Consider the following 14362-nt stretch of genomic DNA (forward strand, 5'->3'; position numbering starts at 1 on the left):
TAAATATGAATAACACAAGGCAGACAAATCCAACACCATAAAGATTTTAAGATATTTACTATAGATAAATTCGAGTTTCAATTACAAACTATGTTCGTTACAATCTAAATTCGCATCGAACATGAATACAAAACTCTTTTGGCCACGCCCTAAACAAATCAAACTTGACAAGCGGATAATGCTCAATGCATGTTTCGATTTTATGTGCAATCGGACAAGCAATTTCAATTTAACTCAAAAGTAATTTTTATACAATTTATATATCAAATTTAAACAGCTATTTAACGAATAACATCAATGTATAATATAATTTAACAAAAAATCTCATTTATTCCCCTTAAAATATAATTTAACTATCGTAGAATACAGTAAAAAAAAAATGGGACGGAACAAAACTTTGTTTAACCCTTGAAATATAGTTTTTGAAATTGGCGATTGTTAGTGTACGAGTACGAAAAACTGCCAAATTTGTAGTTTTAACTTTTTTGTTTAAACGTTTAACTCATTCCCTCTGACATAAAAAAAAACTAAAATAAGCGTTCCAAAAAAACGGTTACAGTGGTGTTACCTTAATTAGGAATAAAGCCTTGAAAGTTTAAATTTATATAATGTAATTGTAATAAAAAATGATTCTAGACTTTCAAATTTCCTATTCCAAAAGCTCTTATAAAACGAAAATGTTTTAAGTTCGAGAATTACTCAAATCAGAAAACAATTTCCCAACTATATAAACTTAAGGACACTGCATTACAACCGCGTCCTTGGATTAAGCAATCCAAGTCGCCGGAAGTCACACTAATGACCGGATTCGATGGGAGACCGTAGACAACCGGAAACAGGATATTAGGCGAATCGAAAACAAAACACTTTTCGCGAGAGAGGGGCAAAAAAGGGCATTAGAAAAGTGAACTTACGTCGTTGATATCGATGAGCTCGCCGGTGCGCAGGTCGATGACATCACCGTAGGTGCGACCATTAATGCTGCACTTGTTGAAGGTCATGATGTTCTGAGTCAAGGTGCCCGTCTTGTCCGAGAAGATGTATTGAATCTGGCCGAGCTCCTCGTTGAGGGTTGTGGTGCGTGCTTTGGCATATGTGTGGGTGCGTGCATAGTACATTTCCTCGTCCCAATTGATGAGGAACGACTGAACAAAGCGTATGACCTGAACGAGAGGGAGAGAGAAAGATTAACAAATAAATCAATCTAAAATCATAATATTAATTGAACGCAGCCTACGATAGAAGTGGTACGAAAACATGTGTTCGAACGAAATGTTCGGTTCGACATTTCGTGTTCGATGTTGTGTTCGAATAGAGAATAGAAATGATATATAATTGTTGATGTTTGCAAGAAATGTTTACACTGATTGGAGGCAAATTGAAATTCATGTTCGACAACATGTTTTCGAACAAATTCTATCGTGGATGGACTGCTTAAGTTACCACACACTTACCTCTACTGAAACATAGAGGGAGATTGGCACAACTGTGTTTAAGACTATGGCGTACGAGAAGAATACGAGCAGCCCGATCACTGTGGCACCCGATGCCACCATCTCTTGGGGTATTATGTGCTCCCAGGGCAGATATAGCTGAAAGTGCTGGCCGATCAGACCTTCCCACACTGCGCAGCCGATGGCGAACAAAGCGCAGATCGAGACGAGAAAGAGCACAATCTAAATGAGAAGAAGAACGGGGAAATGTGTTAACATAGTTTTTATATCTGTTTGGATATTACTTTTAAATCGAACAAATCTACAAATTAGAATAAATTTAGAACAATGAGAATCGTAAGACTTCTTTTAGAAGTTCCTTAAATAACCGCTTAAATATTACAGTATTATCTCAAATGCAAGTTGAAACATTGAAAAAGCAAAATAGGCTTTTTCAATGCAAACATTTTATAAATGTTAAGAATTACAAAGAAAACACAAGAGTCTAAGATAGATCGTCTAAGATCAAGCCACGATCAACATAGAAAACTAGCAAGTATTCTTCGAAGACTCACCCCAATGATGATAAAGTTGAGCAGACGATCGACGCCGGTGCTCTTGAACTGTGTCTTCCCCGAGTTCTGCATTAGCTTCGTGTCGACGCCGGCGAAGACAACGAGGCCGTAGCACCATTGCGTATTGCGAAGGACACAACCACGAAGCAGAATCTTGTCGTTATCGAGAGCGAAACGCTGATTCTTCCAGATCAGAGTGCCCTCGAATTTGTTGAGTAGATTGTTGGGTCGCTCGCAAATGATCTCGCCGTTGAAATTCCACAGCAGATCATGTTGATCGCCCAGCTCAGTTGTCTCCATCAGGCATTGTTTCGCCTTCAGATTCGTCTCGCCATCCAATTCAGCGGTCTCAATGAAGCACAGGCCATTGGGTTCCGATGTGGTCAGCAGCAATATATCGGCGGCGACAAATTGATTGTTATCCAAACGGATGACATCGCCAACTTGCACCTCAGACCATTTGGCCTCGATCAGTTTACCGTTGCGTAACGTCTTCGATTTGCGATTGTTCACCTGCGAGTCCGATAGATGGCGTTGCTGTTGCGTAGATCATTTGAATTATTTTATATGCATTCAATATGAGAATATCTAAAAGCATTTTAATCACTTACAATATCATCGTAGGCATCCTTGACAGCAGTTAGCGTTAGCACACCGATCAACGGTATCGCTGTTGTGACGGGCGTCAGCGAGGAGATCGCCGGGATCAGCTGGAGCACCAGCAGGCACAGGAAATAGAAGTTGGCCAGACGCTGGAACTGCTCCAGCAGATTGAACGGCAGGAACGTTAGCAGCGAATACTTCGATGTCTTAATATAATTGTTCTGAACAAGAGAGAGATAGAGAGCAAATGCAAGAAATGAATGCAAGGAATAATGGGAATGAAAAGCTAATGATTCATACAGAGTCATAGTTGTATATAAATTCATAATACACTCTTTTTTGATAAAAAAGTTTTTAATTCCACTTGTTTCAGCTTGACTTTAAAGTGGTATATTCCTAAATGATATTCTATTTTTTTAGATTAATGTTTCAATTCCACTTATTTTAGCTTGAAATGTACTTAATAGGATGAAATGATATTATCTATAACTTCAATAAAAAGACAGTTATGCAAGCTTAAGTTCCAATTCCATTTGTTTTAACTCGAATGGCTGAAAGTTTTAAATATTCGTGCATTATTCTTATGAATTGTAAGTGACATATCACTTAATGATCTTGTATTGTTTGCCTTATGTTTCAATTCCATCTGTTTCAACGCACATCACTTTGTTAGTCATAAAAAATATTTATTTTTTGTATAATATTCGTATTTAAATAACAAGTGTTCCAATTGCAATGTATACTGTTCTGATTCCATTTGATTAAACTTGATCGTGTACTTTTGGGTTAATGTTTCAATTCCACTCGTTCTAATAATTTTTAATTTTTGTATGATAATAATATGGCTATATCTCTTCAACTTCTTATTCTTATTTGTTCAAGATTAGTGTTCCAATTCCATTTGTTTCAACTTGATCTTGTACTTTTGGCCTAATGTTTCAATTCCACTCGTTCTAACACAGAACCACAAATATTTTTTAATTTTTGTATTATAATAATATTGCTATATCACTTCATCTTCTTATTCTTTTTTGTTCAAGACTAGTGTTCCAATTCCACTTGTCTCCTACAATAAATAACTAGATGATAATGCAAACGAATGACAACTTACGTGATATTTGAACTGTGAATTGAAATCTTTGTCGTTGGCGCGTATTCTACGTTCATTGTCTGCAAGTAAACAGAGAACAAAAGAAGTGAGTTTTCGACTAATGAGAAGTGATAAAATGCCTCGAAATTGAAGAGTATATTCTGCAAGCTGTGTCTCAACCCCCGATTTACCCGAGAAATAGTAAGAGCTACGACGACGTCGCAGCTGGGAGACGCGTCGCAAATTGCGCGCAGAGGCGGAGGCAGAGACCTGTTGCTGCTCCAGTTGATCCACTTGACTGGGATTGCGACGTCTGCTCGGCAAACTGTCCGGAGCACTGCGTCGCCAGCTGGCCCAACGCTGCAGCATCGACAAGCGTGGTTTTCCGACCAATTGCGGTTGCTCCTTGTACTGTTGCTCCACATCAACAGCAACAACAGTTGTGGGGGCATTCGAGTGGGAGTTGTCAGCGGCAGCAGCTTGTGCACTTGTGCTTGCATTCACCAGACTATAGAAGCTATCGTCACGTCCATTGTCCGAGGCATTGGTCGATGTGGTTGTCGCCGTCTTTGGCGTATTGATTGTCAGCATCGAGTTGCCAATGTTCATTGTTTCCGGCTGCGCTAGACGCACTTGCTGTGCTGCCGCCGCAGTCGCCGCTGCCGTCTCCTCATCCTCGGCATCCGTTTGTGCCTCCAGCGCCAGCTGCAGTTGCTCCTCCTCGCCACAAAGACGTCGACGACTCCGCGATTTGCGTGCAAAGTGAAACCAGCGTGAGCGACGCGTTGCCGCCGCCGTTTGCATCGCTTGTGGCAGCTGCTGTTGCTGTTGCTCCAGCTCTTGCTTTTGCTGTTGCTGCTTTGTGGCATCGTTTTGTCCCAGCACCGACAGCTCCAGCGTATCCGGTCGCTGGCGTCCACTCTCTCTTCGAACGCCCTGCATTTCCTCTTTCTTTGCTACGTCGCTTTAATCCCTTTCAGCTACTGGTGGTCGCATCTTCAACTGCAAATGTTCTGCATGAAATGCGTTTGCTGCCACGTGCTGCGCTGCAATTGGCAAGTGTCTCTGGCATTGAAACCCTCTTCAAATATCAACAACAACGACAACGACAATAACAACAACAACAACAAGAAAAGCCATCGCGTGCCATCGCAACTGGAGGTCAGAACAACAGCTGTGCTTGGCCGCAAATGATTCGCATCAGTTTGTTCGCCAAGTTGTTGCACGCGGCGTATGCGCAATAAACAAATGTGCATTTGCACACAGATTTTGCATATTTGCCAGCTGCATGAAGCCGCTACAGTGTGCACTCGCTAAACACATTTACTTCTTAAAACACACAAAAAAAATACTAACACTTATAGTATTTATTAGCCACTTGGCTAGCACCAAAAAGTATGCTATACAAATTAAATACCCAATAAATGTTTTAGAATAAACATATTATTTGTAATCAGCCCTAAAGCTAGCAGAAAAGTTGTTGAAAGAATTGTAATAGTGTTTAATAATAATAAAAACAAGTACAAGAGCTACAGTCGAGTGTGCTCAACTGTGATATACCTACTACCCATTTTGAATAAAAGCAGTGTGGTATTATTCCTAAAATATACCAAACTAATATACCAAATCAAAATATACCATATATTGCAAAATATACCAGATTGTCAGCCAAAGCAACTAAGATCCGTAGTAAGGAGACGTATTTTTTCCATACAAAAGAAATTCTGATCGCAACAAAATTTACTGGAATCATAAATACTATTCTTGGTTTTATTTGTTTGCTTTCAAACTACGCTTGCTATTCGATTTTTTATTTGATTTGCGGGAGCGGAAATGGGCGTGACAAAAATTTGAAGCCAAACATTTAAACACAATTTCTAGCCTCAAAAAGTATGCTAGAAATTTGATTAAGAAAGCATAATGAACTAATTCAAATTATAACATATAATATAAAAAACTATCGTATTCGTATCAGAAAACTGAGTGAGTAACTTGGAACAAAACAAAAAAAAAAACTGTATTTAAATTATAAATTATTCTTTAGTATTTTGAACAGTATTTTTTCTGATTAAAGTATTTTGTTAATCCAATTATGAATTAAATAATATAAATTCAGATAACTTACAATAAAGTCTTTCACTTTATCAATCAATTTCTACAGCTGACACATGAAACTGCACTTGAAAAATCAAATTATCTTTTCACTTGTCATTAATTTTAAGATTTTACAACTATTGTTGTGTTTGTCACAGCTAACACAGTTTAGCGGAAAAGTGTGGTGGCAACCCTGGCAATACTCATTACAAAAAGGCGAAGTCGCATTGAATTTCAAGCCAACAACAGCTGTGCATTGTCACAAGCGGTGTTCATCAATTTGTTGCACGCGGCGTATGAGTAATGAATAAATAAATGCATGCAAATCATGAACTTGCGCTGAGGCTTTTCATTGAGAGAGTGCACCGTATTCGATAGTCTGGCTAAATATTTTGCATTCTCTCATTTGAAATATTACCACTTGGCTTGAAATTGAAATGTTTCAGTTTTTATGATTACAGGGTATATGAAAAAGAACACACATTTAATATACAATATATATATGCAAAACTAAAATCGCATGTCAAGCGAAACAAATGAAAATTTCACACCGCAAAACAAAATGAATAGCAAAAGTCAGTGGGGGGGAATGCGAAGGGAATGTTGAAACAACGTCGAACTGAGTAGCAACACATTTTAATATTGGATTCAATGGATTGTTACAAAGAACATAGTTCCGGTTCTGAATTTTGAATTTAAAGCAAATTCAAATATTCAATTATTTTCATTGTGAATTGTTTTCATAAGTCAAATAAATAATACAACAGCAACAGGTTGCAAAGAAACGTCAGCTAACGCAGCTTCGACGCAGTTATATTATGGCAAACGCATTGAGCATTGTTGCAATTTAATTATGGCAAATGCAAACAAATTCAATTTAATCATTTGCAAATGTATAAAAATCAGCTTCTGTCAGCGATGACAGCCATCCGCTAGAAACAAAGGTAATAAGCACAAACAATAACAGCTTGACACTGATGATCATTATTAGCATTACTATTGTGCTTGTTGTTGCTGTTGTTGCTCGCCTGTTCTCGCACTCAAGCTAGACTCTGAAAGGAAGGCTGCGCTGCAGATGTTGTTACACTTTCGCTCTCTCGCTCGCATATGTTCAGCTTCATTGCCCCCAAGCAGTTGTGACTGCGTGAGAGAGTGTAAAGTGAAACAGAGAGAGAGACTCATTGAGAGAGCATGGCAGCCGGCAAGGCTGCGCTACTCAAGCATGCATATGAGTGTAAATGTTTGTGTGTGTGTGTGCTTGTGAGTATGCTTGTACCTAGTCTAACTTTGCTGTCCCTTTAATACAAGCCATGAGTCACGCATGTGAATGTCGTACTCCTTGCTCCTTTGCCGTTGCTTGCTTTGGTTTTTCTTTTCAATTTTGGGTTTTGGTTTTGCGTTTGCTACACTTTTCAATTGCTAGCATTTTGTGAGAGTGTGTGTGTATTTTGCTTTTGTTGTTTTCCGCCATGCGTCACCATGGTTGTTTGGGGCGTTGGGAGAAGGGGAAGGGCAAGGTGACGACAGTGCTTTACCCAAATTCAAACCAAGCAAATGTAAGAAAATTGAAAACTGAGAGAATGTGTGAGAGCAAAAGCAGCAAAATGAATCGATGATGGCTCAATAATAATTATGCTGAGGCAGCAGCTAAAGACAAAAGTAGAGATGATCAACTCTGAAATACCCGCTAGCAGCTACAAAAAAACCCTTTTGCACTCAGCATCAAATTGTGGCGCGCATTCGTTGTGCGGGAGATGCTGTGAGGGAGAGGGAGAGGGGTAAGGAAGGTTGCCAGGTGCCAAATGGCAGATGTCAGTGCATCATCCGCAGCAGCAGCGACGTTAACAGCACCAACAGCAGCAGCAACAACAATTATTACATATGTTTTCACATTCTTGTTGTTGTTATTGCATTTACAATACGATTTTGCTATTTGCGTACATTTTTAGCACATTTCTTCTTATTGCACTTTCTGCTTCTTCTTGCACTTGCAAATTTGTTTGTCAAAACGTTTTCTTTTCTTTACACTTTTTTTTGTTGGGTCTTGGTTTGTTTTGTTTTGTTTTTTAGGGTCGTGCTTATCACACGCAATTATATCATAAATTGTACAACAGCATTTTGTGCAATTAAAAAAACATTATGTTTTTTTTTTTGGGCATTTTTCTTCTTTTTTGGCAGAATTGTTTCGAAAAACAAAAGAACGGGAGCGAAAAAAAATCAAATAAAACCGAAAAACAGGAGAAACGCGAGAACGCGAAAAAACGGCGACAAACGAACGGCGCGCTGACCAAACGGTAAACAGCAAACGGGCAACTGCCAAAGCGAGCGCGCTGCAAAAATGAAACAACTGCGGCGGCGGCGGCGACGTTGGCAGCGACGACGGCGCCCGCATTGGCAGCGGTAGCTGACGCTGACGCAATGACGGCAGCCCAACAACCTTACACTGGCGTCGCCGTTGACGTCGCTGTCGCTGTCCGCAGCCTAGCAACGCCGCAAAAGACTCGCGAGAGCCAACACACAGCAATAACAACAACAAGCAAGAAAGAAAGCTGCCGCAGTGAGTGAGCTCAACTTAAAGATACCCGTCGCTAAAGTCAACAAATTGAGCAACTCGATGTGGACATTAACTAGAATATTGTTTCTTATGTAAATTATGCAAGTTCAAACAAATAAGTTTTCTTCATATGTTCTGTTTATTACATTTACGATTGTCAGTCTGTTACAATAGCCCTCTAAGCTCTTCGCTAGTGCGGGTATTAAAACGACGAAGACGACGCTAACGCTAACAACAGCGACAGTGACAGCAACAACAACAACAACAACAACAACATAAAGCAGCGACGCCAATGACGACGGCAGCGCCATTGCCAGGACAACGGCGTCGACGGCTAACGGAAAATGAGTAATGAGAAAAGAGCAAGAGCCAAAGTTAAAGGCAAAGGCGAAACGAAATGAAAGCCAAAGTCAACGCCAGCCAAATGAGAGACTGAGAGACAGACAGACTTGGACTTGGACAAAGCGTAGTTCGCATTCCATTGAAAAGCCACTTTAATTCTCTGAATCGAGTGTAGGGTATGCAGTCAATATAACAGTTAATTGGGCGATTAATGCTATCCTATATAATTAAACTTAATTTCTGTAGAAATTTAAATATTTTATTCATTTTAAATAAAAGATTTATTAGTATATTATTTATTTTGATAATACGAATGAATTATTTTTATAGCTCAATTAAATTTAACTGAAATTTTTTAAAAAATTTTAATAATTAAGTTATTACTATTACCAAATTTATTTAAAAATAATTCAATTCAAATTGAAATTAAAGAAAATGTTTAATAACATATGTTATTATAATTTACTAATTTTAAACTTTAAGTTTCTTCATTATTTTAAAGTATTTACATTATTTATTTATTTATATAAGCGTTTTATTGCTTCTGCACTTTTTCAAGACAAGATTGGACCGCACAACCCTATAAAAGTATTCTCACTTGTGTAGTTTATGCTGATGACGAATTGATGAACATTAATTTAGGTATCAACAGTGTTAATAGCGGCAATCCAAAAATAATAATATGTAATAAACTGCAAGTTATGCTACATATCATAAGCCCATTTGGGATCACAGCAATGACAATCCATTTACGTATGACACAATTAAAATCTAAACGATTTTGTCTTTGAACTTTATTTATACGACTTTTTAATCAGAATATTTATGACGAGCAAAGAGTATGTAAGCTTCGTTGCAACCAAAAATAGAATTAATAGCCAGCGGTAGAGCATAAAGTGGTATATGCGAATAATTACCGCTTTGTTTAACATTACAATTCTGCTAGAGGAAAGGGTATGAGCAAGTCGTCAATGCTGCTGCAGTTTAATGTCAAGTTTGTCAAGCGTAAAAATGAGCAAAATGATGAGCAAATTTCGAATGTCATGCAGAGAACAACATAAAGAGCGAGAGAGAGAGAGAGAGAGTGAGACAACAAGCAAGAGAGCAGAGAGAAGGGCGAGAAACAGAAATAGAGAGAGAGAGAGAGAGAGCATTCACGCGAAGAGACAACAATTAAAGCCAAAAGGCCAAAGAAAAATGTGTAAAAGAAGGAGGAAGCATATGAATTGCCAAATGTAAAGGTGTGTGTGTGTTTCATTGTATGTGTGCGTGTGTTTGTGTCAACTGGGAGTCGCCCTCGTTTTCTTTGTTATTGTAATTACAAACCTCCCCCCTAGGGAGAAGTACTACAAAGGGGGGAGGGAGGTAGGCTTAGCAACAGAAGTTCGTATTGAAGGTAAATTGGCAGACGACTTTCACTGTTTGTCCATCAATCATTGCAGTAATTTGCAAGCTAACACACACACACAGTTGACCTTTATTTTAATTCGAATTCAAAGAACAATCAACGTTTATTAAAGCGAAGCAAAATGTGAATTGAAGCCAAAAAATCAACAAAAAGATGAAAACAAAAATTAGAAAATTATTCATATTCATGTGTTTTGAATGTGTTGCATTCAATTCGAATCAAATCGCAACGAATCGAAACGAATTGATTCCTTTCAATTCCATTCGATTGAAGCTCATTCCAATTGATTGTCCGCTCAATGCTCAACTGCAATAGCATACGAGGGGGAAGCGGTGGCTGGTAGGCAACAGGTGAGCATTTTCCATATTGCGTATACGATGCGTAAGCCGCCTTTGACGTAGAGTCGAGTTAATTGCACAACTGCGACAAGCAAATGGCCAGAAGATAGTCATCTCTCAGTCGGGGGCACGCAATAATAATGCAGAAATCTTAAAAACATTAAAGTACGCCCCTCCCCCCTCCTCAAACCCTCCGTTGCTGACAATCAACTCAACTCAACTCAAATCAACTGAACAGAACCCGGCTCAAATGACTTACAAATTACGCTACGCTTGCCGGCCAAAAATATCAATTATTGTAAGAGCTTTGCAACACACAATTGCAGCGAATGATCGACTACAAGATGACCTATAAAAAGTACGAGGTTTTGTATTTTCTTAAACTTTTTCATTCTTCATCTTCAACTACTTTTTTTTACTACTTATATTTCTTCTTTCTCTTGTACTTCTACTTTTACTTTTACTTCCTCTTCTACTTCTACTTCTAAGTTTGAATTTTACGTAGATAGTTTATTATTTTATTAAAACCATTTATCATCAATTTATTTATATTTTAGCTAACTTACTTTTAATCCTTTATCAACAATCGAATTCTATTTTTCTTTTCTTAATTTCATTCTTTCTTAAAATCGTTTGTCATTAACTTATTTATATTTGAACAAACTTTAATCAGCAATCAATTCTCGGATACTTTCAGAATATTACGTAAAAAGCAAATATTATTAAAAACATTCATAATCAATTTATTTATTAGCAAATATAATTAAAGCCAATATTGAAGCACTTTATTTGCAGTTGTTTATATCAGACAAGTGCTTCATCGATTAAATTGTTTACACTTAAGACATTGCACTCGCTTTTCAATGTCAGAATATTTGCTGACATTATCTTTGGCCTTGCTATAGAAGATATTACTTTGCTTCTTATCAGAATGATGCTGATGAAATTGTGTATCTTTGAACTCAACTTTGTATGAATAGCTTGTGATACAACATACCCTTTTGTATGTCTGCGTTTTATTTACAGGGTATGCGAAACTAGTGGCAAAACTACTGGCAAAGCCGGAGCAAAGGCACAAATCATGACCCAATAAAGTACACACAACGGAAATGATTCCATTAAGTTGAAACACTTTACGTCGTTTGTTGACGTTGTTTTTGTTTTCTGTTTTCTGTTTTTGTTGGCATTCCATTGAGGCGAACATTTCATTCATTCACTCACTCACTCATTCATTCATTCCGTAATAAATTGACAAATTGTGACGTTGCTGTTGATGATGATGATGATGATGATGTTGTTTTTGTTGGCTTTGTTGCTGTGCTTCGCTTTTCTCTCGCACTTCAACTTCAACATTAACATTTTGCATTACCCAGCTCAAGGTCAAGGTGTGATACACACGTGTTTCAAGAGACACCCACATATCTATGTATGATATATATAGCACATTATATGGGATGATTTTTGAAGCGCCAAACGTAATCGTGTCATGGCTAAATGACCGTGTGTTGAGGCTTCGACTTTGGCTTTGAGGTTTGTTCCCCAACCGGGTCGAAACAGAGAGAGAGAGAGAGAGCGAGCAAGAGAACTGGGCCAATGCCAATGGACAATCATAACCAATAATACGCAGCATGTAATATAATAATAACACACAAAAAAACAATGGGAGCACCAACTGTTCACATTTCATCGAGTCTGCTCCCATTCTTATCGCCCAACTCAAATCAGGACAAATCCGAAAGTCAAGTTTACTTTGCCGCTTCTTTCCTCACCCTCCAAGCTTCCTCCACGCTTCGCACACTGATTGAATACGAGAGTTGGGTAAATTAAGGCCGATTTCGTTAAGTTCTTCACGCTAGTAGCTTTTCTCGGAACTTCTTCTACAAACTCTTTCAGCTAACTTCTTCCATTTTAATGATATCATCGAGAAATTTGACATCGATAGAAAATCATTTAATAATAGCATTGTATTCAAAAAGACATTTGAGTCTAAGGCCAAAAACAAAAGTTATTCTATTTTTAATTTCTCTAATTTAAAATTTTGTTTATTCTGTATTTATTTTATATTTATTACATATTATTTATATTTAGTTGCTAGTAAATTTGTGTCACTATGAAATGAATATAACAAACAGAAGAAAGCATTTTCGACCCTATAAAGTATATACAAATGTTCTTGATCAGCACCAAAAGCCCAGACAATATAGAAATGTCTGTCCGTCCATCTGTCTGTATATCCGCCCGAATGAACACCTACATCTCAGAAACTATAAGAGTTAGAGCCATCATTTTTTGTACAGCTATTGTAACTTTTCCACGCAGATCAAATTTGTTTCAAATTGTATTTTCTGCAAATCGACAAAAATCGAACAAGCGTAGTTTTGAATATAGAATTTTGGTACACACAATAATAACTGTAGAAGTAGAAGTTATTTAAGAAATACTTTTTAAGGTTGCTTAGTTGCCTTGGCTGAAAATCGGTATATTTTTTACTGTATGGTATATTTTGAATGTACTACTAAAAATATAGTATTTACATTTGGTATATTTTAAGAATAATACCGCAATGTTTTGCTTTCATTAAAATTTGGTATCGCGTATCTTGCAGTCGAGCACACTCAATTGTAGCTTTACTTCAGATAACTCAGATCCATTAACATAAAATTTGGTTACACTAGCGAGAATTAAGATTCTTTTGGAAAACATCTCTTAACCCTTCACATTCTAAAAAACTCAAGAAGAGTCTTTTAATTTTATCAGTTTCACTTCGTTTCTACTCGCGCATATTCGAAGCACTATTTTATTTTTAAAATCCTTTTTTTTTTTGCAAAATTAAGTCACACCACTTACAAATTTGCATAAAGCATTTAAACGCTTTTCATATTGCAATTTGCATTTTATTTGAAAATTTTCAAGACGCTTGCGTGCTAAAAGAGAAATAATGGCTTAAAGATTGCTTATCTTTAAACTGAAGATATGCTGATTAAGCGCAGTGATGTATTATCAAACATTGTTAATATTTTTAAATACTTTAGAACCATTTTTAGAGACACAGCATTCGAAAAGATTCATAATTTGTGGTAGAAATTTACCTACACTCTTATTCCACTCTTTTTTAAAAATGTAATATTTTTAAAATTGTAATTTAATAAAGAAAAATGCAATCTTAACTTACCTTTGGCCAATTGCGGTTGAGTTTTTGTGCCCATTATGAGAGATGATCAATGTGACGCGTCTGTTTGTCAATCAGCTGTGCTGCTGTTGCTGTTGCTGTCTCGCTCTTGCTCTTGCTCTCTCTCGCTTTCGTTTTGTTTCGTTTAGGCTGGCGGTTGGGACTTTAATGACGCTGCTGCAGCGCGACCTGCGAGCTGCCAGCAATTGTCCGTTGTAGTTGTCGCTCTCGTTGTCGTCGTCGTTGTCGTTGCGTAGCTGCCAGCTATGTTACTCGCTGTTACAACACGCACTGTTGAATGAAGCGTCGCTGCCGCTGCTTCTGCTGCTGCTGCTGTCGTTGCTTGATAATGGCTGAGGACGTTAAACGCCATGTGTTGGCCTTGCCTTGCCCTGGCCGCCGTCAGCTGTAAAAAGGACAACAGATGAATAATCATGGTCAATGATTTCGTCAGCTAAGACAATCAGAATGAAAAAAAAACCCAAAAACATGTGTATGGAAATATTGTATGACATATTAATGTAGTTTTTTTTCTACAATTGAGTTTTCTTTCTTTAACTCTGCCGTTTTTTAATAAATTATTGCGTGGCACACTCGAGTGCTGAGTGAAAGGAAAAGACGCAGCTGTTTGAGCCGTCAGGAAGGACACGCCATAAACGACATGTAAATGATATAGTGCATGGATGGATATATGTACATATATTGGGAATATTCAAGGGGGGGAAAAAACTTTCCAATTGCCAAGCGAAAGAGTCA

At 37.6% G+C, this 14362-nt stretch overlaps 1 protein-coding gene across 9 annotated transcripts in view; it reads right to left on the minus strand.

The window, feature by feature from the left end:
• Positions 1-14362, minus strand: part of LOC117566743 (phospholipid-transporting ATPase ID) — a 40208-nt gene that overhangs the window by 11535 nt on the left and 14311 nt on the right. For 3 of the 9 annotated variants that reach the window (XM_052001857.1, XM_052001858.1, XM_052008822.1), the window contains exons 1-7: positions 7737-8100; positions 3893-4747; positions 3723-3781; positions 2620-2832; positions 2009-2545; positions 1455-1676; positions 915-1163 (exon numbers count right to left, since the gene is read on the minus strand). In XM_052001857.1, the coding sequence (XP_051857817.1) occupies positions 915-1163; positions 1455-1676; positions 2009-2545; positions 2620-2832; positions 3723-3781; positions 3893-4643 (2031 nt within the window). In that variant the 5' untranslated portion in view covers positions 4644-4747; positions 7737-8100. Of the gene's footprint in view, positions 1-914; positions 1164-1454; positions 1677-2008; positions 2546-2619; positions 2833-3722; positions 3782-3892; positions 4748-7736; positions 8101-13609; positions 14013-14362 lie in introns of those variants that run through there. The other 6 variants (XM_052001869.1, XM_052001862.1, XM_052001866.1 and 3 more) reach the window with 4 other exon arrangements.

The sequence above is a fragment of the Drosophila albomicans genome, chromosome X (assembly GCF_009650485.2).
Source record: "Drosophila albomicans strain 15112-1751.03 chromosome X, ASM965048v2, whole genome shotgun sequence".
NCBI lineage: Eukaryota > Metazoa > Arthropoda > Insecta > Diptera > Drosophilidae > Drosophila > Drosophila albomicans.